Source organism: Pteropus medius, unplaced genomic scaffold (genome assembly GCF_902729225.1).
Source record: "Pteropus medius unplaced genomic scaffold, Ma_sr-lr_union100, whole genome shotgun sequence".
In the NCBI taxonomy this organism is placed as follows: Eukaryota; Metazoa; Chordata; class Mammalia; order Chiroptera; family Pteropodidae; genus Pteropus; species Pteropus medius.
This window is the reverse complement of record NW_024342473.1, coordinates 4,192,701-4,217,126: the sequence shown is the minus strand read 5'-3', so window position 1 is coordinate 4,217,126 and position 24,426 is coordinate 4,192,701. Positions and strand designations below refer to the sequence as shown.

Here is a 24,426-nt window from a genome sequence, read left to right as displayed (position 1 = left end):
ACAAACTAGTTAGTCCTCTTTAGAGTTTTAGAAAAATTTCAAGGCACTCACAGGCATGGTTTACCACGATGAATACAGAGATATTTTTTCCACCGCAGAAAATAAACATGAACACCAAACCAGTATAACAGGTTGGGGTATGCAGTACTGCTGCCCTGAGGCTGCAACTTAGAAGCAAAGACACTAAGGCACCTTCCTGCCTAGATTTTTTTTTTTTTTCTTTTACTAGCCAAATACAAAAAGAACAATTTCTTAAAAATAGCTGTATCATGAGAAACATTTCAGCCGACTTCTCTTGTTTGTAATGAAAGTTAAGTAAATGTCTCAAAAGTCAATGAAACTGTGATAGAGTCAAGAGAAAACCCAAACCTGAACGGACCAGGTTTCAACAACCTCACCAAATACTGAACAATCCTTTCCAGGCCATAACTATAGAAACTAAAAGAGGTCAATATGAAAAGCATTTATAAGCCTGATTTCCCCTTTTGGAATAGAAAAGTAAATGCCTACAGAAAATAATGCGCCAAATTCCTCTATAAAATTACAGGCTCTGGGCAGTTAAGGTGCAAACCTGGCAACTCTTCTAAGAAATCAAACACAATTTTATTACCTTCATAGAATCTCTGTTTGCTACTGTACAAAGTAGAAACATTGGACGTGAGCCCCTCTAAGCTCCCTTCTACCTTGAAAATGTTAATATTCTACAGATTTTTATCTCCCTAACTACGATAGTCAAATCCTCCTTCAGTGGGTTGATGAAGAGTCCTCTCCTCTCTGCTGACTACTGTCTAAAGCTGACCTTACATCCTGCAGAGTCTAGCCAACTCTCTATATTTAGAAACATTTTCCCCTGGACTCTAGTCTTTTGTAGGCTTTAGGGTAGGGGTCTCCTAGATCTCGAGGGCTAAGAGGAACTGAAGTAGGAAGGAGGGCTATAATTGGAAGTGCTCAGGCACATCCAAGGAGCTGATAGCAGGCAGCCCGAGTGACGAGAGTGTGTTGAGCAGCACAGGGGAGACTCCCACTCAAAGAAATCTCTCATAAGGTTGTTCCCTCATTGAACTCAGAGATACCTTTTATTCAAATAATTCCAAGCATGACATCATATATTATATCCTTTAAAAAGAGGCAGGAGGCCGCGGACATGCTTTGATCAAGAAAGAGGAGAAAAAAATGGAAAAAGCTCATGGGGACTGAGTTCTGAGGTAGGAGGATTTAGTGGATGAGGAACAAAGCTGGATAATGATAGATTCTTTCTTTTCTTCTTTTTCTTTCTTTCTATTTTACAATTCTGACTATGGTCAGCCCTGTAAGTTAATAGGAATCCTGGGAGAAGTAGAAAATACATGCCCTTCCTGACAGACAATAGGTAAGGGGTCCTCACATGCCCAAGCGTAGCCTCTGGGGAAAATTCAGCCTAAGGCATTTTCTGGGTAGATGCCTGTTAGGAAAGAAGTTGTTACCATCTTGTCATCCCAGCCAAGATCTTTAAATACTGTCACAGATTGACCAAGTGCCACTCTGGTATAAGTGAGTTTGCAGATATTATGCAAAGAAATGATGCTTTCTTTCCTTAGCAAACAATGCTCAAAAAGCACTCTCCCTTCTCCTCTTGTCATATTACATATGTATTTTATTTATAGCTTGAAAAATTAGAAAGAAAATTCTAGCATTCTATCCAACCCTAGATAATTCTATTTTGTGAATCCTGAGAATGTTATAAACCTTCATGTATAAAATCTTTACATAATTCTCTGTGGGGTTACTTTTCATTGAGACTAAAAGGGAGAGATTGGTTTTTATATTTGAAGAGATAATTGATATCTGTTAACGCAGTAAGCTGAAGATAACCTTGGAACGAGCACACTTTCATTTGTGAAAAAATAGGTTCCCAGTACCACTGGAAATACTAAATGTTGATAGCTATGGTATGAGCTCCACCGACCAGGAACACCTAACTAGCTTCTAGGTATAAATGAGTCAGATACCTGCAGGAAATAGCACTAAAATAAATAATCTTTGACAATGTCTTTGGCTAGCCCTCCAAGCTGTGACTAGAGATGGTCCAATGAACCTAGACAATCTGGATACACGGCCTTAGAAAATCATTATTCAAAGTACATGATGGAGTTCTAATTATAATCTACTGTCATTTATTATCTTCATACCAAAACTCTAAATCATCCATATGTTTACTGTACAAAACATAGTATTTGAATATAGTCATTTTGGTTAGTGAACAGTCATTTAAAGTAGAGCTGATAATAACTAGTATCATTTCAGAGAACCTCAGAATCAAAACTTAAACAACATCTCAAAATGCCTATTTATTTACTTTGATAATTTTTAAACTGAAGCTCGGATATAGGACAGGGTATTGCACAGAAAACAGAATAATGTTAGTTCATTCCATAAATAAATATTGTAGGATATATCTTGATATCTTTCATAAAATATTAAACACACTTAACAAAATCGCTTACCTTCACACATACAAATAAAGGTACAAATTATCCTCATAGTGCTTTCCTTTATAATTTAAGAAAATCCAGAAATATTTTAAAACCAACTTAAGTACCATCATTTCTCATTAACTCTCACCTGATTAACTAGTTTACTTAATAATCTTAAGGCAAATACAACTGGAATGGGAGCATTTTAATACCCCAAGAAGACATATCTGAATTCTTTGTGGACCTACAAGAATACATTTCAACTCAGATAAGATCAGAGAAGAAAAAATTCCTTATTGAAAAGTTTTCAGAGAGTGCACAAAATAAAACACCTTGGGACAGAACTGCTCTCACGAGCATTCCCCAATGACAGAAGGTTTACGGATCTAGGCACATAATTTTCTAACTCAAACCATGGCATTCAAATTATTTACTATAGCTTTTGCTTTAAATTTGGGCATTTTTTCTGATTTATACTGTTTATTAATTCTTAAAATAATTGTGTATATATATACCAATCATCCTTTTACAGTGAAACATATTACCAGAAACACAGCATACATAAAAGTGTCAGAGAAGAAGAAAAACGAAAAACAAAACGGAAAATCTATACAAATGCTAGAGCTCTAAAATAAGAAGTAAATATTATCCATGATCCTGACACAAAGAGGGTTGATAAGGGGAAAGAGGAGAGGCTAGAGGAAAGGAGAAAGGCCTAGTTACTTCTCAATTTATTTCAATCCCTTGAATGTAGACACAAGTGATACGCCCACACAGTCTAAGATACACTATGTAAGGAAGGGGTTGCCATACAGTCACATATATTTTATACAAAATTATTATTATATGAACAACTATCTAATAACCTAAATACTTCTAGTATGCTTTCTCAACAAAAGATATTACTAAGACAATGAATGTATATGTTATAATCACATACATAATAGCATTTTGTCTATAAAACACATAAAATTAAAATATTTCATAGAATTATGCTAAATGAGCCTTTTATCTTGTTGTTTTTCTTTAATGGAATGCAATAAATGACTTCTTTTATTAATCTTTAAATTAAAAATGCTTCATGATAGCATTTTATGCAGTATTTCAAAAACATTTTTAGAAAACATCAAGAAATAGAAATAAGATTCCTAGATTCTTAAACAGATTAACTTGAGAAAGGATTAAAGAAATAAAGAAAGAACACAGGCATTCTGGAAAAGAATTCAACTCTATAAATTAGATGCTATACTTTTATGACCAGGCATGTCCATGATCACGTTATTGTTATTCTTTCATGAGTTATATTTCATAGATGTAGTTTTATATGTACTTAATGGAAAACTGGGTGGTTTGAGAATTTTCTTGCTGAGAGCCTCACAAGAAAAGAATTAAAAAAATAAAAATGACATTATATTTTTTTTAAAAATCTTCATCAAAATGTTACCTGTAGAGGTGGTAATTTGTAAGAGAGTAGTAGACTACTAAAAATTATGGCAACAAATAAGCACTAGACACATTTTCTATTTTTTTGAAGAAAGAACTTTTCTCATTCAAAAAAGTGGAAAGTGTGAGCTCATTGTATTCCTTTCTATCAGTAAGCCTAACCGTAGAAGCCCAGTCAAGCCAATGTCAACAAAGCCAATCCGTTCAAAGGACAAAGGTATCTGATTAAGTAAGACATGTAACATAAACTGCTCTCCCCAACTGATATCTTTTGAGATTCTGTTTTCTACATTTATAAAAGTTATATATATTAATTACAAGGACACTTAGTTAGTAAATCCCACGGACAGCAAAACTTGATTACAAATAGAAATTGCATAGGCAGAGACAAAAATCCATATTCGGTCAATGTTGAAAAAGGTCTAAAATGAAAATTGCACCAGAGGGTTGGTTGCACCATTTCTCCACCACCACACTGGGGACAAAGGATAAGGCTCTCCCAAGCTCCACAAAATCTGTGGTCAGGTTGCTGAGCACAACGGAGACAGCCTGCTTCTTCTGAAACGATTCCTACCTTTTCTCCCCACCCTCAAAAGCACACCTTGAAACTCAGCGGGGCGGAGGGGAGGGGAGGCACACCACCACCACCCACACACACACACACCACACACACTCGCACACACACGCGCACACACACGCGCACATGCACGCACTTTGTAATCGACACTGCTTAAATTTCTGATTGCAGCCATTTCCAAGGCTGTTGGCACTTACCTTGCAAGGATGTGTTAGGTAAACTTGCTTCATTCTCTCCCATTTTATAATTTCTTTTTAAAGGGGGCCAAGCGGCTTCAAGTTGTTTCAGTTACCTGCCAGCTTTGTGACCTTCTGACTTTCTACTGTAGTATTGTAACAGTATACTACCTGCTTTCTTCTGTGAATAATTACCATCCTGCTTCCTGAGTTACCTGGGCTTGCAGGACCTGTTTTACTATGAAGTGAGATCACATCTTTTGATCCAGTGTACTGCTATTAATGTGTGTTTCACAAAACGTGGCTTTGTTTCAGTTTTGATGTTAACTTTTAATTCCTTACTTTCACTTTAGTCCAGAAATAGATGTACCTTTTTCCCCCTGAGTGTTGATACTATCAACATGCCATGGTGCAGAGTTACAGTTTTGTTTGTTAGTGTTGCTGGTCTGCTTCCCTTATAGAAATAAAATAAAATTTAAAGTGAATTTTGCAATGTCCATTTGAAAAAATACAGGGAGATAAGGAACAGCATGAGAATCAGTTTTTTGCAGTGGTGGAAAGGCAGGTTCTGGAGTACCTCCAATACTAGCTGTGTAACTATAAGCAAGGAATGTAACTTCTTTAAGACTCAGCTTCCTCAACTATAACATGGGATTAATTTTAGCAATTTTAGAAAAATTTTATGAAAATTGAAAGCAATGTATGACTGTGCAAAACTTGTGAATGGCAGCTAACAGACACACAACAAGCAAAATTTTCTCCTCTTCTTCCTTGCCCCAACTTCTTCCTTTTCCTCTTTCATCTTCTTCCTTGTCTCCCTCCTATTCTCCTTCTCTTCCTGACCAATAGAAAAGATGCCAAACTAACACACTGATGTCACTATGTTCTGACATCGACTGTGTTATTTATTAACTGAGAGACCTTAAATAAATGATTCAATGCAATCTTGGCGTGCCTCAAGGTCTTCATTTGTAAAAGAAGAACACCAATATTTGTGATGCCTTTTTGATAGGAACATGGTGAGTATTACATAAACTTTTGTGCCTTAGAGAAAAATAGACTCTAGCAAAGATGAGTGACAAATTGGAGATTTATCTTTATAAATCGTTAAGTAAGAGAGGAAGTAGATCACAAAAACGAGTAAATTTATTTAAGTTCTGCCTCCCATGAGATATCAAAAATAAAAAACAATCTCTACTTTCTTCTTCTAGAATTCTTTAACTTTTAGCTTTGAACACACTAGTTTTAAAAAATCCAAGTTTCAAATGTCTCTTCTTTTAATAGTTCTTTAATTTTCAATTTTAAAAGAATCTGTAGATCATATTTGCTAGATTATTAAAAATAACCTGATTACATAAGCTAGGTAAACAAAAGAAATGGCAAACAACTGGAATAGTTTTTCTCAAAAGTATTAGAAATAAAAACAAACACTACACTAAAAAATCATCGCAATTAATTTAAAGTTCTTTCATTACCTGTCTGGGTCTCAATTTCCTCATCTGTAGAATGAGGGAGTTGGACCATTTAATATCTAAGGCCCATTTCATGATTATAATGCCACAAACCTCTGATTTAAAATCTAGGTTGTGGTTTATTTCAGAATAGAGTACTCTTTTGCTAGTACAATAGCATAATGTATCATATATACCATGCTACGTACTTTACCAAAAGTAACCTGACATTGAATGTTTGCTAATAAAACACTATACTCATCACACTCTGACTTCATCATAAGCAGAGAAATACACATATCAATCCTCACTTATTATGAAAAACTTGGAAATGTATTTACATATCTGCCCTAGGCACCTAAAATTAGTTAATAATAGGTATAAAGCACCTATTATCTACTAGCAAAATTATGGCATTTGGAAATCATTATAAAAGTAGAGTAGAGAAGTCCTATTTCTGAGCCAAAGAAAAATGTAAAAATATAAACACCAGGAATCTCAAAAGTTGTACCTGCACAGAAAGTAATATAAATATAAATTCAATTATATTGAAACAGTTTCAATACTAATAAAGTGCCATGGATAGAAGATACATTTTCCCACCTCTCTCTCTTTCTCTCTCCCTCCCCCTTTTCTTCTCCTCCCTACTCTTGGCCTCGAATGCCTAGGAAAGCTGTTCCTTCACCATCTGCCCTTTGCCTAATTCACATGAAGGAATTCTTGAACCCAGTCTTGGTTGATATCTCTTCTATGTACTTTCCAGATGCCCCTTAACAACTCAGAACTTTTCCTTTCATCATGGCTCTTATCACATTGTATTGTATGTACTGCTTAATTATGTGTCCTTGCAAGCTGTTGTCAGAGACCTTTTCTGTGTACATCACTATATTTCTAGCACTTAGCACAGTTACTACCACATACTATGCCTTCAACGAATTTTGTAAAGATGAATAAAATTACCATCATCAGAAAGGATGACTTAAAGGATTTAAGGTCAGAAAAGGGGACATGGATTAGGAAAGATGATATAAGATACTCAAAAAAAAAAATTAAAGTTTAATTTTTTACAAATTAAAGTTTAATTTTTTAACAAATTAAAGTTTAAAAGTGAAAAGAGAAGGGGGCGGGTAGGTAAGTTTATCTGCAAGAGCAGCTAATTAAGAGCTAGCAGGATAAAAGACATGAGGACACTTAAGAGAATCTCAAAAAAAAAAAAATAAAAAAACCCAGAGAAGTAAATTAAAAAAAAAAAAAAAAGCATTCGTTTAAAATACATTGTTAAAGAGAAAACTGTAGGTCTACAATGGAGTCACTTGTGCTAAAGTCCACAATACCAAAACTAGATTTAATACCTGACCTAATCGTTGTTTCTACTTCTCGCAGAAACAAAATCTTAATCAACCAGTCTCAAATTTTCTGTTCAACACCAGTGAAGTAATCTGCTGGGTAGGCCATCTCCATCCCCATAGTAGAAAGAAGAAGCAATCTGCATGATAAAAAGTCTCATTCCCTCCCACACCCAAAAAAAGATGTCCTGATCTAAAAATAATTCTTTCTTTTCTTTTGATAATAGCTCCCTTGCCCACCCTTCCTCCTACAAAAACCCTTTATTTTGTACAACCCTGGAAGCACTAGTTGCTAGAAGAGATTCCACCCCATTCATGAATCACTTACTAAAGCCAGTTAGATCTTCAAATTTACTCACTGAATTTTGTTTTTCAACCACACACACACACACACACACAGACACACACACACACACACACACAAACGACATGGGTGTCATTAGGTAGAATAGCTTTACTGAATGATGAAATTAAAACTATCATAATTATTAAAATTATCAAGATTTTCTGAATTTTGGAAAGATTTTCTGAATTTTGGAAAGAAAGTCTATGAGAGTGAATGTGTCTTTAATGCATTCAAAGAATTTACCATAAGTTACTGAGCACATTTTTTAAAAATTTAGATGACCAACATTCTATTTCTAAAGCAAACACCAGGAGGAGAGTGAGCAAAGGAGGATGTTATAAATGCTGTCCTTTATCACTCAATTGGAGAGCTCTACCTAAAACTACAGGGGAGGAAGAAACCAGTGTTGCAGTTTAAACTGATGGGTAGGTATTGAAGTGTTTAGTTCTGATTTACATGGGAAGAAGATACAAGTGGAAAGTTGAAAACATATATATATATATATAAATTTTTTTTTTTTTTAAGGTGGATGTTAACATTGTATGTTATGGAGCATGGGACTCTGAGTTTGTAAAATGTCACAATATATCTAACAATGACATAAACCTGGTACTTATTTTCTCAATGAAAAGTATAACACAAGTAGAACAAACAATTTGGTTAAAACCATAGCTATCCATGGAGAGAAAAGGCTAGAGAGAAAAGGATTATAATTCTCAAGCTATAATCCTGCAAGCTATTACATGAAAGAAATTCCATGCTCAGCAACCAGAATGGATCTTTGAGGTGACAGTTCCAAGAATTGGGTGGATGCGCTTGAAAGGTACCAGAATATGCTACCCTAAAATATGCCTTTGGGCGTGTGGATTATTTTGAGCTTCAGGCAATTGAGCAGACTCACAGAAATCTTTATCTGACCTACCTGCCTGAAAATAGAGTATAAGTGTCCTCTTTTGTAAAGGAAATTTACATTTATAAAGGAATTTTAGATTTGTAGAAGTGCCTCCTAACCAGGAAGAGAACTACTCCTGGAGAAACTCATCACCTGAGAAACTCACCTTCATGTAAGCTATAGCCAAGAATTCCTAGGGTAGAATTTTCTGATCCTCACAGCTACTGAGTACTTTTGAGTATTATTAGAAACAAGATAGCTAGGTAAGCTAGGAAAGGATGGGAAACTACTATATGAAAAGAATGGGTAGAGGTAAATTAAACAAACTTTTCTCATGATTGGGAATGCTGGCCTAACATATTGTACTTCTTTTCTTCTGGATCTGTGTATTATCATCCACCTAGTTGCCTTGGACAGAAATGTAGGATCTATCCTTGTCTCTATCCTCTCACATTCCCCAAATAATCACTGAGTCCTATTAAAGACATTGAAATCCACCTCCTTAACTTTCCATTTCCTCTAGGTAAGGCAATTATTATCTCTTGCCAAGACAGTAACTCCCTAAATAAATTGTTCCTTTCTTCTAATCCATTCTCTCTATATCTGCCCAAGTGATCTTTCTAAAACATGGTCATGCTATTTCCATGCTCACATGTCTTCATTGTTCCACAGCCTACTCAATAATGTCACTACTTTATCACCACAATTTTCCATTCCTCTGACTCTTAATCTTCCAATAACATCTAGTTCATTTACTCAGGCTTCTCTGGAATCCCCAAGCACACTTGATATCATAAATCTAAATAGTTAAATACAATACGCACAAAAACATATTGACTTTTCTATATATTCAAATATAAAAGAAAAAAAATTGGTCAAAAAAAATGAAGACCTACTCAATACTTTGTATTAGGCTTAACAGACGGGCAAAAATATCCTTCTGATTCTACTAACTAAACTTTTACTTCTCCATCATTTTTATTAGAAAACTGCATCTAAATCTTAAAATTAATGTTGATGAAGAACAAAGAAAGTATTTGTTTCAGTAGTATAAAACATCCATTAATAAGAGAACAAGATAAGTCATAATGGCAAGAGTATTGTCATGTTAATGTTCTTTTTACTATAGTTTTATTAATAAAGAAGCCAAGAAACTATATTAATTATATGTTAAAACACACACACACACACACACACCAGAGTTGCCTAAAAATTACTGATGGTTTATAGATTATCTCACATAATTAAGATATAGAATGACTCATCTAAAAATAACAGACATATAGAGGTACCAAGTTAGTTGTGATACTACTGACAGAGTTCAGGGCAGGCCCTGAACCCTCAAATGTGCCACTTAGGCACAAGGATTATTTGAGTTAAATCCAGTTAAAACTCAGGAAAAGCTCTTCACCTTTGAATTAAACCCAGTTAAAACTCAGAAAAGCTCTTCACCTGCCCCTAAACTGCCTAAACTTATATTGAAAAGGGGGCCTATACCAGGAAGAGAGCTATTACCAGAGAAACTTTTTAACCTAAGAAACTTATCTGCATAACAGGACAACCTTTGTTTCCCAAACATCTCATTAGCCTTTCTGTAAATGGCCTTGTCCCCTTTGTATCCCCAGACCCCTTATCCCCTTTCTTAGCTCAGGACATTATACAGCTTCAGTTACCTGGCTGCCCTTCAGGTCTTTTATTCTTATGAGACTCCCGTAGGTAAGTAATTAAATTTGCTTTTCTCCTGTTAATCTGTCTTACGTCAATTTAATTATTAGGAAGACAAAGAACCTAGAAGGGAAAAAGGGAAAAGTTTTCCTCTCCTACACTACAAAGTATTTGAATTCACTGCTGGGAACAACATTATTCAAGATTGTGGAAGAACTGTGTAACACAACATTAAATACAAGCTTGTAATCATAGTGTATAATAATTTGTGCACTTTTATGAGGATCCCATGAAATCTTGTCTTTAATGTCAGAAAGTTTTAAAGTAATATACTCTTTTTAGCAAACAGCCTCGTCAATGTGAGTGTACACACACACACACACACACACACACACACGACTAATTTACATGTAATAATTCATTGTTCAACAAATTGGCAAAACTCCCTGAGAGAAACCCAAAGGAATATGCAAGCTAACAGCCTGATATTGCACAGCATGAAGAACTTATAAATTTGAAAATTTTAGGACGTGTTAAAAATTCACAATAAAGCTGGAGAAAAATATAGCCAAAACTCTAGAATATCAAGATTTAATAGGAACACCAAGATAACAGAATGATAATAGAATTACATCTTTTTAAAATATAAAAAAAAATGCTAAAAGGTATCATTCGCTTGGAGATCAATTCATTTCCTCAAAACACCCTGAAATGACCAATCTTGAAAACAGAAATTTCATCTCCATGACAAAGAATGATCTAAAAACAGCTCTGGTAGTATTTTGCAAATTCAATCCAGTCATTCATGCTTAGGTAAAATATAAAATATTTTCCAGTCTTCAGCCTCTACACTTATAGACTCAAAAAATAAATAAATAAAAGACAAATAAATAATGCCAATGTGCTGCAGGAATTTGGCAAATACTACGCAAACACAACGTTTCACAGCTGTTCAGGGGGTGACAGCTTTCTCTTATGTGAAGCTAAGGTAAAAAAATAAGGCTTCTCACTGTCTTTAGAAACACTCCATTCCTCTCACTTAATTTAAAATATTAATAATTGATAAACATGTCCAAAATAAACACAATAACTATAATGATCACTGATTAAAATTAACACTAGGGGCCTTGGTTTCAATTCATAAAGTATGTCAAGATTTCTCTAATTTTTTTTATTTTTCTTTCATTTTTTTTTGTCCTCTTTATTTTTTTAATTCCTCTTTCCCTTCTCCCTCCTCTTCCTCTTCCTCTTCCCCTGCTTCTTTCCCTTCCCCTACTTTTTAAAGAAAGAGTCAAAGTATCACATAACAAGCTTTCCTAGAAAAATGATTACAGAACTACTTTGTTCAACATCATAATGGGCCACTATTTTCCTCTGAGAATGCGTTCTTTCTGAAACAGTCTCTTCTGCTTTCACTGCTGACTACCTGCCAGCTAGCATTGTTACAGAAAAAGAAGACAAAGGATTAAAGTCTCCCACCTTCCCCCACAAGCAGCTTGTACTTAAAATAGACTTTCTCGAAAGTGAATGGCTGCTGTCTTTTTTAGACTAACCATATTTACAAAACGAGAAAATAAATAGAGAAGAAATGAAGAGATAAACATCACTGCTCTGGATAGATTTCACAAAATAAGAGACTTAATGGAGAGAAATCTATGCGAGAAAAAAATTCCAGGATGACATTGGAAAATATGGTATCTGATCGCCTTGGGCAATGAGGAGCTCACATATGTGAGAAGTTTTAAGAAGGAATAAACATAAAAATAGAGATAGTCATGTCATTGCTAAAGTTAGCTATAAATCCTTACTTCATCATGTCCTTCACCTCTCTTCTAAAACTTTTAGTCTTTGTATATACTAACATCAATTAAATAATTATTTCCTTCTAATCTTTAAAATATGCAGGGCAAAAAAGGCCCTGTCTTCCAACTCTCAAGGCACACGCTTAGAGCATTTCTTGGATGATATTTTTAGATCTTCCAGATTTATAAGCTTTCAATAAATACTTGATGACTGATTAATTGAAAACATAACATTATATTTTATATTTGTCCTAAAATCTTTAAAGTCAAATTAATAAAGAACATAAAGGAGATTATTCATTCAAAATGTTGCTAGTATTCCTGCTTTCCCCTGAAGTAAGAATATGCAATTCAAGTTATGCCACTTTGCCATAAGGATTGTTTTGAGCTGAAGGCAATTAGCTCTTTGCCTTTCCACTTTCTGTTTGAAAGAAGGACATAAGTTACCATTTGTACTGGTGTCTACTTCTTCCTTACTAGGAAAAGAACTACTCTGGAGACAACTCTTAGCACCTGAAAGGACTCATATCCGCATAGAACAGCATGCTAAGTAACACTTAATTTACAATAAAATCCCTCCCCTTATCGTCCCCTAATTTTCTTCTCTCCCCGCAGAAGTTTTAAACTCCTTTTCCTTTGTACAATCTAAAATGGCATATAAGCTTCAAATTCTAACTTCCTCCTGGAATCACAGTCCTTTGTATATACATAGGTATGTATGTATATATACACACATTCAAATATATTGTTTGAGAGAGCTGTTAATTTTAGTTTTCTTAAAATCTAAGAAACTCATTATTTACTTCAGATTGGTGACAAATATAAAATTATAATATTTTAAAATGCACAATAATGTAGTTTGAAGAAATAATCTAAGATTGAATTACCCCTATTAGCACCTAATGAAATAAAAGTTAAATAATGAAAACAAAGATGAAAGTGTAAAATACATAGAGAAACTTGGAAAGCAATTTAAACTATTAAAGAAAACATTCTACTTTCTAATTTAGGGATTATTTTATGACATCACAAGTTCTGGACTTATCTGCCCTCAGATACTTTTGTTAGTCTGAAAACTTTTTTTTTTTTTTTAAAGTAGAATCTGAATAATTTTAGATGAGTTATTCACTTTCCAGTGGGTCCAATTCTCTCTATACGGTCTTGTTTGGGGTAAGTTTCTAGCCTATCCTCTGAAGCATTTTCATGTAACCATTGGCTTCTTAATAAATTAAGTCATGAGAGCTTTCTTCCCCATTTCTGTATCCAAATATTATAATGTAAATATGCAAAGTTATGTAAATATAATAGTCTATCTTTACCATCAAATTAGCATATTAGAATTGCTTTCTTTGAGTTTCAAATTGTTAATGAGCTAAAGATGATTTGATTAAGTGATTAATCTCAAGGGTAAATTCAGAAGTGATCAATCTCAAGGGTAAGTTCGGAAATCTGATCCAATGAGAAACATGCATTTAGCAATGTAAGAAAACATTTTTTAAACATTTATCATACTCTCTTTCACTGTTGATAACAATAAAAATTGGTGCAATCTTGCTTCTGTATTGAATATTTACATGCAATAAAATGAACTCTATTTAAAACACATCGTTATATAACTTTTGCTTTTTGTTTATTATTTTTTTTTTTAGGCAAGGCTACCCTCGGTTGATCTCACAGATTGCAAAGACCTTGTCAACTTACAATCCCTTATTTTTTATGCCTACAGCATCTGGTCTTCCTAGGTGGTCTCCCATCCAAGTACAAACCAGGCCCGACCCTGGTTAGCTTCCAAGATCAGATGGGATTGGGCTTGTTTAGGGTGGCATGGCCATAGACATTATTATATAAGTTTTGATAAATGTATTGAAGGGTATCAGAAAATGCTATGCCAAAATATGCCTCGTTAAGTTTATGGATTATTTCTAGCTAAAAGCCATTGAGAACCAGCAGATGCAACAAAAGCTCTATAAACAGGGCACAAGTTTTCCTTTTGAAAAAGAAATTTCCTTCTATTTGTAAAAGGCATCTCCTTCTTCGCTACTAGAAAGAGAAGGATTCTTAACAACTCTTACAAATGGAGACCGTAAGGGCTGAATCTCCACAACAAACCTTATGAGACTACCTTTGTTTAACATACTTTTCCCTTTCTTCTTCTAATAACTTGCCTTCCTCTCTTAGAAGCTCCAACCTTTTTTCCTTTGTGTAGTCTAAGGTGCTATATATAAGCAAAAGTTCTAACCACCGCTTTGGGTTACTCATCACTGGGTACTGCCATGTATACATGTGCAATGTACACGTTAATAAATTTTTATTTTTCCTCTCGTCAACCTGACTTTTGTCAGTCTAATTTACAGGGCCCCCGATGGAGAACCTGAGTAAAGGAAAAATATTTTTTTTTCCTCTATAGTACTCATCCTTACAACTACCACAACATTCAACATATACAACACTTCCATCATCCTAAGATGTTTTCTACAACTCAAGACTTGTTTTGGTTCTTTGTCCCTTCATCATATTCTGGAAATTGCCTCTGGGTAGAAATTATACAGCTCACCTTATTTCATTTCCTTTTCTAGGAGATCACAGTGATGAGCTCCCTGTTGTTCGATGTCTGAAAACAATTGTTTTAGATATTTTGTCCTGTAGACTAGTTTTATGATAAAAGGCAAATAAAATAGAAAGTATTCCTTCATACATAGAGTAGAAATGGTACAGCCTAGCTAGAGGACTACTGGGCAAAATATATTTAAAATATTAAATAAAAGTCACAGCATTTGAAATTTCACTCCTAGGAAGTTTTCTAAGATAATAATCAGAAATCTGCAAATGAATTTATATAACAATATTTGTCAAGGTTTTTTTTATGATACTAAAAAAAATAAGGAATTAAATGCTAACAATAAGAGGTTTTTAAATCAATTATTATACACTAGTATAACTGAATAATCTGCAACTATTAATGCAGAACTATTCACTGCCTTGCAAAAGTGCAACACATCATTGTTATATTTTTGTCAAGATATATGACATATGCTAAACATATTGCAATGATTATCTCTACATTATAGTGATTGTCTAATTATTCCTTGCATCCTTCTTGATTTTTTATATTTTAAAACAAGTTATGTTTAGTTTATAATCAAAAGAAAGATTTATTTAGTATTTTGAGGAAAATAAGTAAGCCTTATTTATGTTTATTGACTATTCTTTATATTAAATTAGAAATGTGAAAGACAAGGTGTTCTAAACTGTGCTTTCAAGAATATCCATACAATTTATCTATAAATTATGTCTCTGATGTTTCTAAATGAAATCTTGAGCTTATTAGTGTTAGTAAATAGCTAATAAAAAGTGTATAAATAGGTCTTCTGTAAGTATTTGATGAATTTAGGTGCAAGGAAAGATATTTTTGTAAACTTTAATAAAGAATCCTTAAAGGGACCTAGGAGGAAAACTTATGGAATACTTAAAAAGCTATAACATTTGAATATTCTTTGTGAGGAGAGGGTGGTAAATGTCACTCAGCAGATACTGCACAGCTTGTTTTTTATAAACTCATACTTTTCCAAAGAATAATAAAAGTGTCTGAGCCGCCATGTTAATTGGGAAGACCTTACTTAGAAAAAGAAAATAGCAGGACAATTCTGTTTAAGCTGTGGAAAAAAAGCAGACAAGAAGCCACTAAAGAAAAACTTTCACTCTCCAAAAACTTAGCAAAATAAGAAAATAAGCTCAACATTTCTAGTTCTTTATGAAACAAAAATTATCTTCTTATGATCCTAACAATATGTGATCATTAACAAAAATATGGACAGAAAAATAGAATTTAAATAACAAATGATCTCATTCTCAGAGGTAGCCGGTATTAACTTTTAAGTATATGCCCTAGAAAGAAAGAGAAGGAAAGGAGCATAATAGGGTAGAGAGATAGAGATATGATATAGATATAGAGAATATAGCTAGTCAAGTTATAGGCATGAATAAAAATATAAATTCTAATATGTACAGAACATCTGAAACATGCTTTTTAGTTAAAATTATACACTAGGTATTGTTCTATTGACATCTTTTTTATGAACTTCGGAGCCAGAGAAATGTGGATTTAGGTCATGGCTACCACTAACTTCCTGTGTGACCTTGAGCAAATTATTTCACTTCTCTGAACCTCAATTTTTATTTCATTAAAATATAAAGCAAACACCTGAACCTCCACATGCGGTTGTGGTGATAGTTCGATACAATCTTTCAGGCCTGATCATAATAGCTCTGAATGAACTTCAACTATGAAAATGATTATTTTTTTGTTTTATTGTTATTATAAGATTTACAAACTACTATGATATATAGTTTTTGAAATTTCTGCCACATCACAATGATTCTCTCTTATCTATTTCCCAAATCCACAGGGATGAAGCATTTTGTTCTATGTAATATATTTCATTCCACAGGTTACAGTTGATTGGACCAATATATACATTAGACTCCAATTAGGAAGATGAGAGAATTTGTTTTGGGACCAAAAGATTAAAGTGAGGCCTGTAACATGTAAAGTCAGGAGTTATGTATAGCCATGTTTACCCATGTGAGACCAGGGACCGTATAACAGCTATTCACAGAAGACAGAAAAATGAAGTTCATTTGTAGGAAGGAACAGAGATAAGATATAAAGAGAAAAATTAGTTTGAATTACTCATGGCTGTTTCATTAGTTCCGGTTGTTCCTAAGGTCTAGACTTTGGATTTCATGTAGGGAGCTAAAGCTCCCAAAATTCAAAAGAGTGCATGGATTATCTTGGGAGGCCTGCTTGCATAAAAAAGGGAAAAGGCTGGTTCTGTGGAATTCCAGGAAGAAGAAGATTAAGTGTAGAAAAAGGGAGTGTCAAAGGGAGTGTCAAAGGGAGTGTGGAAGGGAGTGTCAAAGGGAGTGTCAAAGGAAGTGTCGACTGTACCTTGATCTTCAAGATGTTACTTTAATTATGTTATCTTGGGATACACAAAGGAACAGATTATGTATAAAAAGGAGCATAAGAAATAAACTCAGAGAGACAGTTGTGAGATCTGTTCTCTCTCCTGCACCCTGTCTGTCTTCTCTTTTTCCTCAGTCCCCGCTCTCCCATTCAGGTACCTGGTTTGACTTGGTCGGCTGATTTCCGACAATTTCACAGTACTGTGGCTCAACCTTATGTGCCAAGCTACATGGACTCTTCTTGCTATAATGAATATAAGAAAAACACCTCTTTGACCCTATACCAACTGAATTCACAAATAAATGGATTCAAGAACCTGTCCTGTTAACCTTAAACCCCTTAGCCTGACCAATGCTATTGATATTGATCACAGAAAATGTAAGAGAATGTTTGGTGAAGGAATTGATGAACAGCTTTCTTTGTAGAGAGCAACTGCTATGCTCTGAGACTAATCCATTTGTGGGGTGGTGGGGGAGGACTAGGAGAATGGTAACTTTGTGACTTTAACCTGAGTAGAGGGACTTTAAGGGGACTGTGTGGTAAGATTTGAAATATAAAATATGTTTGCTACCACTAGAAAGTAAAAAGGGCATGCCCTGGCTCATGCCTTATAAAGCTTAATTTATAGAAAATCCCATTCTAAAAGGCTGGATTATTGTTTGGTCAGATATGGAAGGCACTATAATGGTCCCCAAAGACATCCATGTCCTAATCCCTCCAACTGTACTTGTTATGCTATACAACAAAAGGAAATTAGGTCTGCAAATGCAATTTAGGTTCCAAATCAGGTGACCTTGAGGTGGAAAAATTACCCAAAATTATTCTGATGGCCCAATCTAATAGCATGAGTCCTTAAAAGTAGAAGAGAAATAGAAAAGAGGATCAGAGAAATGTGATGTAAAAAAATATTTGATCTGCTATTGTTTGTTTTTAAGATTGAGGAAGGGAATACAATCCAGTGAATGCGAATAGCCTTTAGGATCTGGAAAAGGTGGATTTTTCTACAGGATTCTAGAAGGGTACACAGTCTTGTAGAACCCTTCATCTTACCCAAGTTGGACTGCTGATCCATAGAACTATTAAACAACAAATTCGTTTTGTTTTAAGCCATCAAGTTTGTGTTAATTTGCTGTAGCAACAATAGAAAACTAACATAGTAGTATGTTCTAATTACTGAATTGACATTATGGTTATGTTTTAAACTGACTATAGAACTGTTCTATTCCATATGAGTGAAAATAAAAGACATGACTTCACTGGAGTTTACATCCAGGAAAGGTGAAGACTAAATCCATAAAGTTTAAAGGGGCAATGGAAGCAACAATAAATTTATGTTGTGAATGATTCTTTTTTAATCTGCAAGTTCCAGTAAATAAACTTTCATTAATTTCTTAATTCATTTAGGCTAACTTGAATTGTTTTTTGTTTTTGTTATTTATAACCAAACAGTTTTAATGACTAGAACTACTAAGGACAATTATCCCAACAACAGGTACAAATAGCCTCAGGCAGGGCTGTTGAACACCATAGTTCTAGAGTGGAAACAATATCTAGGGCTTCAAATTTTTTAAAGAGTAAATCATAAAATGTGCTATAAAGAACACTTAATTTCAATCTTACAAAAACTTCAAGAAAGTCAACACTATATTATATACTGAGAAACTGAGATTCAAAAAAGTTAAATAACTTTGCCAAAATCCTAATGGAACTTACATTAAATCCCAGTCTTTCTGACACCGAAGCTCTGTTACATAATTCATTCATTCACTAAATGTTTACTGATTACTTACTGTGTACCAGACACTGTGCTATCTAGATTCCTGAAATTTAATAAGGCCTCACTGTATGCCAAATAATGTACATATATTAATTCATGTAATCCTTGCATTATCTTCCATTTTATGGATGACCCTAAAAAGGATAAGAAACTTGCCTGAGGTCTTGCAAATGAAAGAACCAAGATTCAAACCAGTCAGTGTGTTTTTTGGTGATTCTTAACCTTTTGTCTCTATGGTTATCTGTCCTAACTATTGAATATACAGTCTCGGTTCTCATGGAGGTTACATTCTAGTTGAAGAGACAGATGAAAACAAAGCAAACGAGTAAGTACCAATTGTTATAGGGTGATGTAAAAAAAAGGAGGAGTATGTGATGTGAAAGAATAACAAGATGTCAAAAGAACTTCAGGGAAATAACATTTAAAACATAAAATTTGAGGAGCAGGCTTCAGGAATGCTTAAAGGGTAAGGAGCGGGTGTATACTGGGCAGCAGGAGAGAAAGTCTAGGGGTAGAAAAAAACTTGGTTCTCTCTTTCAATTGAAGCAAGTCCAGGGTGCCTAAAGCAAAAATTTAGTTAAATAGGATTAAACCATGAGAATTACAGCAATAAATGGACAGATTTAATATTGGTTTTATAATGTTACTACTTGAAATAAAATTTCCTCAAAATGTTAATAAGAATTATTAATAAAAAGTTATTTTTGAAATGAATTATACATGTCTAATAAAAGAAATTAGTTTGACTGTCTTCTATTTATCTATTTTGGAGGAAGAGCATTGCCATTTGGTTCCATTGATGACAAAGCACAGCCATTACTGAATGGCAGCTATTCCAGTTGCAGAATCAAAGGCCTCTATGGAATAAATAATAACCATGTGGTTCACTCAGTTCATTCACTCCTATTTTAATGATTACCAGGTCAGTTTTAGCTCATGGTAAATAAGCTAAAGTAACTATATTATTTTCATTGTTGGTTATAAGTAAACTCAATTATGTGATATACTGCATAGTTCAGAAGCTTGCATTTTAATTATACTTAAACCTAGTACTTAAATTCATAGTCAAGATCAGAATGCTGTTCAAAATTTTATAAAAAGGAATGGATTAACAGAAATTCTTTTGTTAACAAAAGTACACCCTTAGAATGTCTTCCTGCTTAAATTCATTAAAAATAAAATAATTCTTCATAATTACTAATAATTAATTAAAATATTGAATTCTATATATACAAACTGACTTTATAACATAGTTATAATTTCAGTGTAACAGATGCTACAAATAAATAACATTGAACAAAATGATATGCAATTATAATCATAAAAAAGAGTAAGAAGTAGCTTATAAAACAATCTAATAATCCATTTAAATTAGTTTGCTGATTAGTTCCCTCTAACAACTCATCCCCGAGAATAGAAGAAAGTGGTAAACATGGAAAAATTAATCCATGGCTTATAGAAGATGTTAAGAATTGAAATATTTTTTAAATAAAACAAGACTTTATTTTCTACAGAAATTACTGAAATCTGCTGGCATCATCTGAGATTAAAAATATAAAAACACCAAAAAGCAGATCCTAAAATAACATTACCAAAAAAAAATTTATTACAGAAAAAATTTCTTAAATTTTCTGTCCTTATGATAAAGAGGAGCAGAGGCATATAAGAATGGGATTGTTCTTATATCTACTGTATGAGCACACTCTTGGTTAAAGATGATGTTAAAATATCATTTCACTTTTTCTAAAGTTATACATATAAAATCTGTTGACCAATACAATCCTATTAAAATTTTCTGGTACAGTCTGTTTTAAGATATTGGAATCATATATGTTACTGTATATTTCAGTTTAATACTCTTTTGCAAATTTACCCTCTAGGAAAACTGTAGCTTTATACTCCAGCGAGAAATAGAAAGCATTTGCTTAATGAGAATTTGTGTTGGCAAAAAAATTCTTCAAATGGAACATTTTAATTAGGGCCTCTCAGTGAGAAAAAGTACAAGATTTTTTTTTTTTTTTTAAGGAAAAGAAGTTGTATTTTTTCTGTCTTTACAAAAAAGAAAAAAAAGGAAAAAAAAACACACTTGGGAGGAAGAACAAATGTGGTTTTAAATTACATACACTTTGATGGCAGTAAATTCTACCAAAAGCATGCATTAATAAAGATACAAACTACTTTCATCTTTTACATCTTCTTAATAGCTTTAGCAGAAATTACTTTCATAAAGTATATTTAAATGTTATAGTCATGTAAAAAGACAGGGAAATAAGAATTTTGTGTGTTTTTTACTCTCTTTTTTGTCCTATTTACTTGAGGAAAATTCTGTCTTTCCACTGTAAATATATAAAGAAGAAAAATAAGAAGTCCTTTGATAGAGACAGGGATTAAACTGAACTACTAGTGGAAGGCAAAACAAAACAAGAGTCCACACTGTACGTCCTCCAACCAAGCAGGCCATCAATTCTCACCCCAGCCCCTCAAAGTGCCCATTATGACATTTGAGAACAAGACACATCATCCATACACATCTTCCTGCTTTCACCCATACATTTTACTGTACCAAAGATGCATCCAGAAATGCCACAGGTAAATATATCCACAGACACATGATGTGCCACATATCACTCAAGATCCATTTTAGCCCATAGGTCACTCCTCCGAGATGACTTTTTTCTGGCATTTTCCCTTGCCCCTGATCCCAGCCCTGTCTGGAACTGTGTGTTCCTATAACAGTTATGCAGTTCATTTGTGGCAAGGTTACAAATATCTATGCAAGAGTCAGATCAGCCCTGGCTAACGTTATATTTGGCCCAGAAGGTGTTGTTTTCATTTTAAACTGATTCAATATCTTTATGTTATGATTTACCATAAAATTCCATATTTCCAGCTTTGATGGAGAAGAACAAAAAATTTGCTACATTTTCACATGGCAAAAATCCTTTGGAGTAGGGCAGCTCCCATGTAATAGGTAGGAGCCATCAGGTTCAAAATCTTCCCTCTCGTCTCCCCATTCTGAGTCGTCAGCTCTTATGTAGTGTTCCATTTTCAATGTGTGTATGTATATGTGTGTGCATGTGAGCGTGGGCATGTATTTTTATCACAAATAACTATTTCTCTGTACTTATTCTAATCGTTTCATCTAGTTTTGTCATTCTAGCCTGTACATTATTTGACTTTCATATCTGTAGGCTGTGGGAACATGAACATCACAGATAATTTAAATACATACATAATTTATTACTACTATCATTTTTATTATTTCAGACAATTTTAACAACTTCATTCTCTCACTTCAAGTTCATTTTCAATGTTACTAAAAACATCTAGTTATCATTAACAATCCCCCCGAGCTGTTTAGTTTTATTTTTATTTTTTCTATTTAATGTGTTCAGCATGTAATGACCATAGAGAGGCTGTCAGAAGGTAAAGCTATTGATGATTCTCAGTCTGGATAATTGAACCATATATAAAGAAATTAGTTTCAGCAATGTCCTCCCATGTTCTTACTTTCCTTCCAGATAATTGGCTTTTTGCCCAGGATTGAACAGAAAACCCAGAGAAGCACCAGAAGTTCTACCATAAGCTTCTGGAATCAGCTGACAACCACAGGGTCCTTAGGGAAGTCAGAATTCTGTATAATTGCCTGAAACTCCTCCAGGCCTAGCTAGGCTTGATTTCAGTGACTAGTGGTTCATTTGCTCAATCTGTCTGATAGCTCACCAGGGGAAAACAGGCATTTCATCACTTGTAAAATGAGAAACATTATGTTTAAAAAAATGTAATCAAACTTTCTCCAGTCTTTGTGAAAGGTACAGTAAAGAACATGTGTTTCTGTTTAAACACTAATAAAAAGAATAGCAAACATTACCTGATCATCTACCATATGCCAACTACTGAGCTCGGTGACTAATACATAGTTTTTTATCAAACTGCTCAACCTTGATATAGGTATTATCATCCATATTTTACAGATGAGGGAGCCAAATCTTAAAGTAAAGGTGAAGTATTCCTTAATATAATACAATTAATAACTTGAAATTCTGGGCTGCAAACCAATATAGGTTTGATGCCAAGCATGTACTGCTTTGCTAAGCCATGCTACTCCTTCTCCCAAGCATTCAAGTTTACTCATTTCCAGCCTCCTTAGGGTAGTGGGGCCTTAGTAATGAGCAAATGGGCCAGGAATCAGAGGCTGATGAGAAGCCTGGATATCATAATCATACTGAAAAGCGCCCAAAGATATTTACCTGAAGAAGAAAAGACTAAAGACCTAACCTGCTGTTTCTGCATATTTGGAGAATAAATCAGTTGTTTGGGGGCTTAAAGTTCATGAAAGAAGGACTTTTTATGAAACAACACAGAATTACAAATGAAAAATTAGTTATTAAGTGAATATTTACTTAGAACAAAATATAAATGTCAAAAACATTTAAATGCAAACATATATCACATTCATTAAAAATTTTCACTTAACGATCTTACATATCTGATAATTAGACAAATATTGACATAGCTTCTTGGTCCATAATTCGAACCTCCACTATCCACATCTTAGGGCATGTTCATATTATGGTATGACCTCTGGCCACACATTTTTATGTTCTATCAGAATTAGCAGCAACAATTTTCTGGAAGCCATTCCTATGTATTAGAACGGATAGCAAAAACTTAGATACACATGAAGATTATTGCAAGCTACACAAATATTCCCCACTAAGCCCAAAGTAAGTGCATTCCCAACTGAAGCTCCGCATTAACAAAATTCTAAAATTGACCCAAGTTTTTCCAACACCCAACATAAGGGGAAATGTAATGGAGTAGAAATTGGAGTGGGGAGAGTTGTTATAATTGAGTGTGGTTAAAATATATTATTTTTGCTAATCTAAAAAAAATATACATATGACCTGCAGAACTATTATTGCCAGGGCCCCTCCCAGGGCTTCATGAATATGAGGGGATTGAAGGTTAAGCTTTATTAATTTCATATTAAATCCACCTCTGTTGGAGGGTTATTTTGTAGATAAAGAACACCTGTGTTCTGTGCTTCTCTGTCGAGCAGGAGACTACACAGCTTGGGGCAAAAATTATAGAGAAGAGACTTCTCATTCAGTTTCAGAACAAACTTACTACCAAGGAGAGGTGACCGACAATATAATGAGCTGCATCGAAAAGTTGTGAACTTCCATTACTGTAAGTAGTTGAACAGAGAAGCTGTACGACATCTAGAAAGGATAGGACTGTGAGTGAGAAGTCAGGCCTAGAACACGTGCATGACTCTTATAGCTCTAATCACTGTGATACCCGTTTTTGATACATTAGTTCCTTTTTGCTGGTTGTTTATAAGAATTTTTAATGAAAAAAAAGAAAGTCAATATCAAGGATAAATGTCTAATAAAAAAGTTATTCAAAGAACTTCAAAATCTTATGTTGAATTGCATTTTTCCCCCTTTAATTCAGTGTCTCTCTTTTAAAAAAGTAGGAAAACGTTTTACAAAATCAAATCTTAAAGGAAATGGGAATGGAGCTGTT

General features: G+C 33.9%; 1 protein-coding gene and 1 pseudogene across 5 annotated transcripts in view; both read right to left on the bottom strand.

The window, feature by feature from the left end:
* NAALADL2 (N-acetylated alpha-linked acidic dipeptidase like 2) overlaps positions 1-24,426 on the bottom strand; it is a 1,088,713-nt gene that overhangs the window by 788,638 nt on the left and 275,649 nt on the right. For 2 of the 5 annotated variants that reach the window (XM_039865078.1, XM_039865075.1), the window contains exon 1: positions 4,671-5,601. The exons of 2 other annotated variants lie outside the window; for them this stretch is intronic. Coding sequence is in view for 2 of the 3 variants with exons in the window: in XM_039865075.1 (XP_039721009.1) it covers positions 4,671-4,713 (43 nt within the window). In the remaining variant the exon portion in view is untranslated. Of the gene's footprint in view, positions 1-4,670; positions 5,602-24,426 lie in introns of those variants that run through there. One more of the 5 variants, XM_039865080.1, reaches the window with a different exon arrangement.
* Positions 13,869-13,987, bottom strand: LOC120604798 (uncharacterized; annotated as a pseudogene).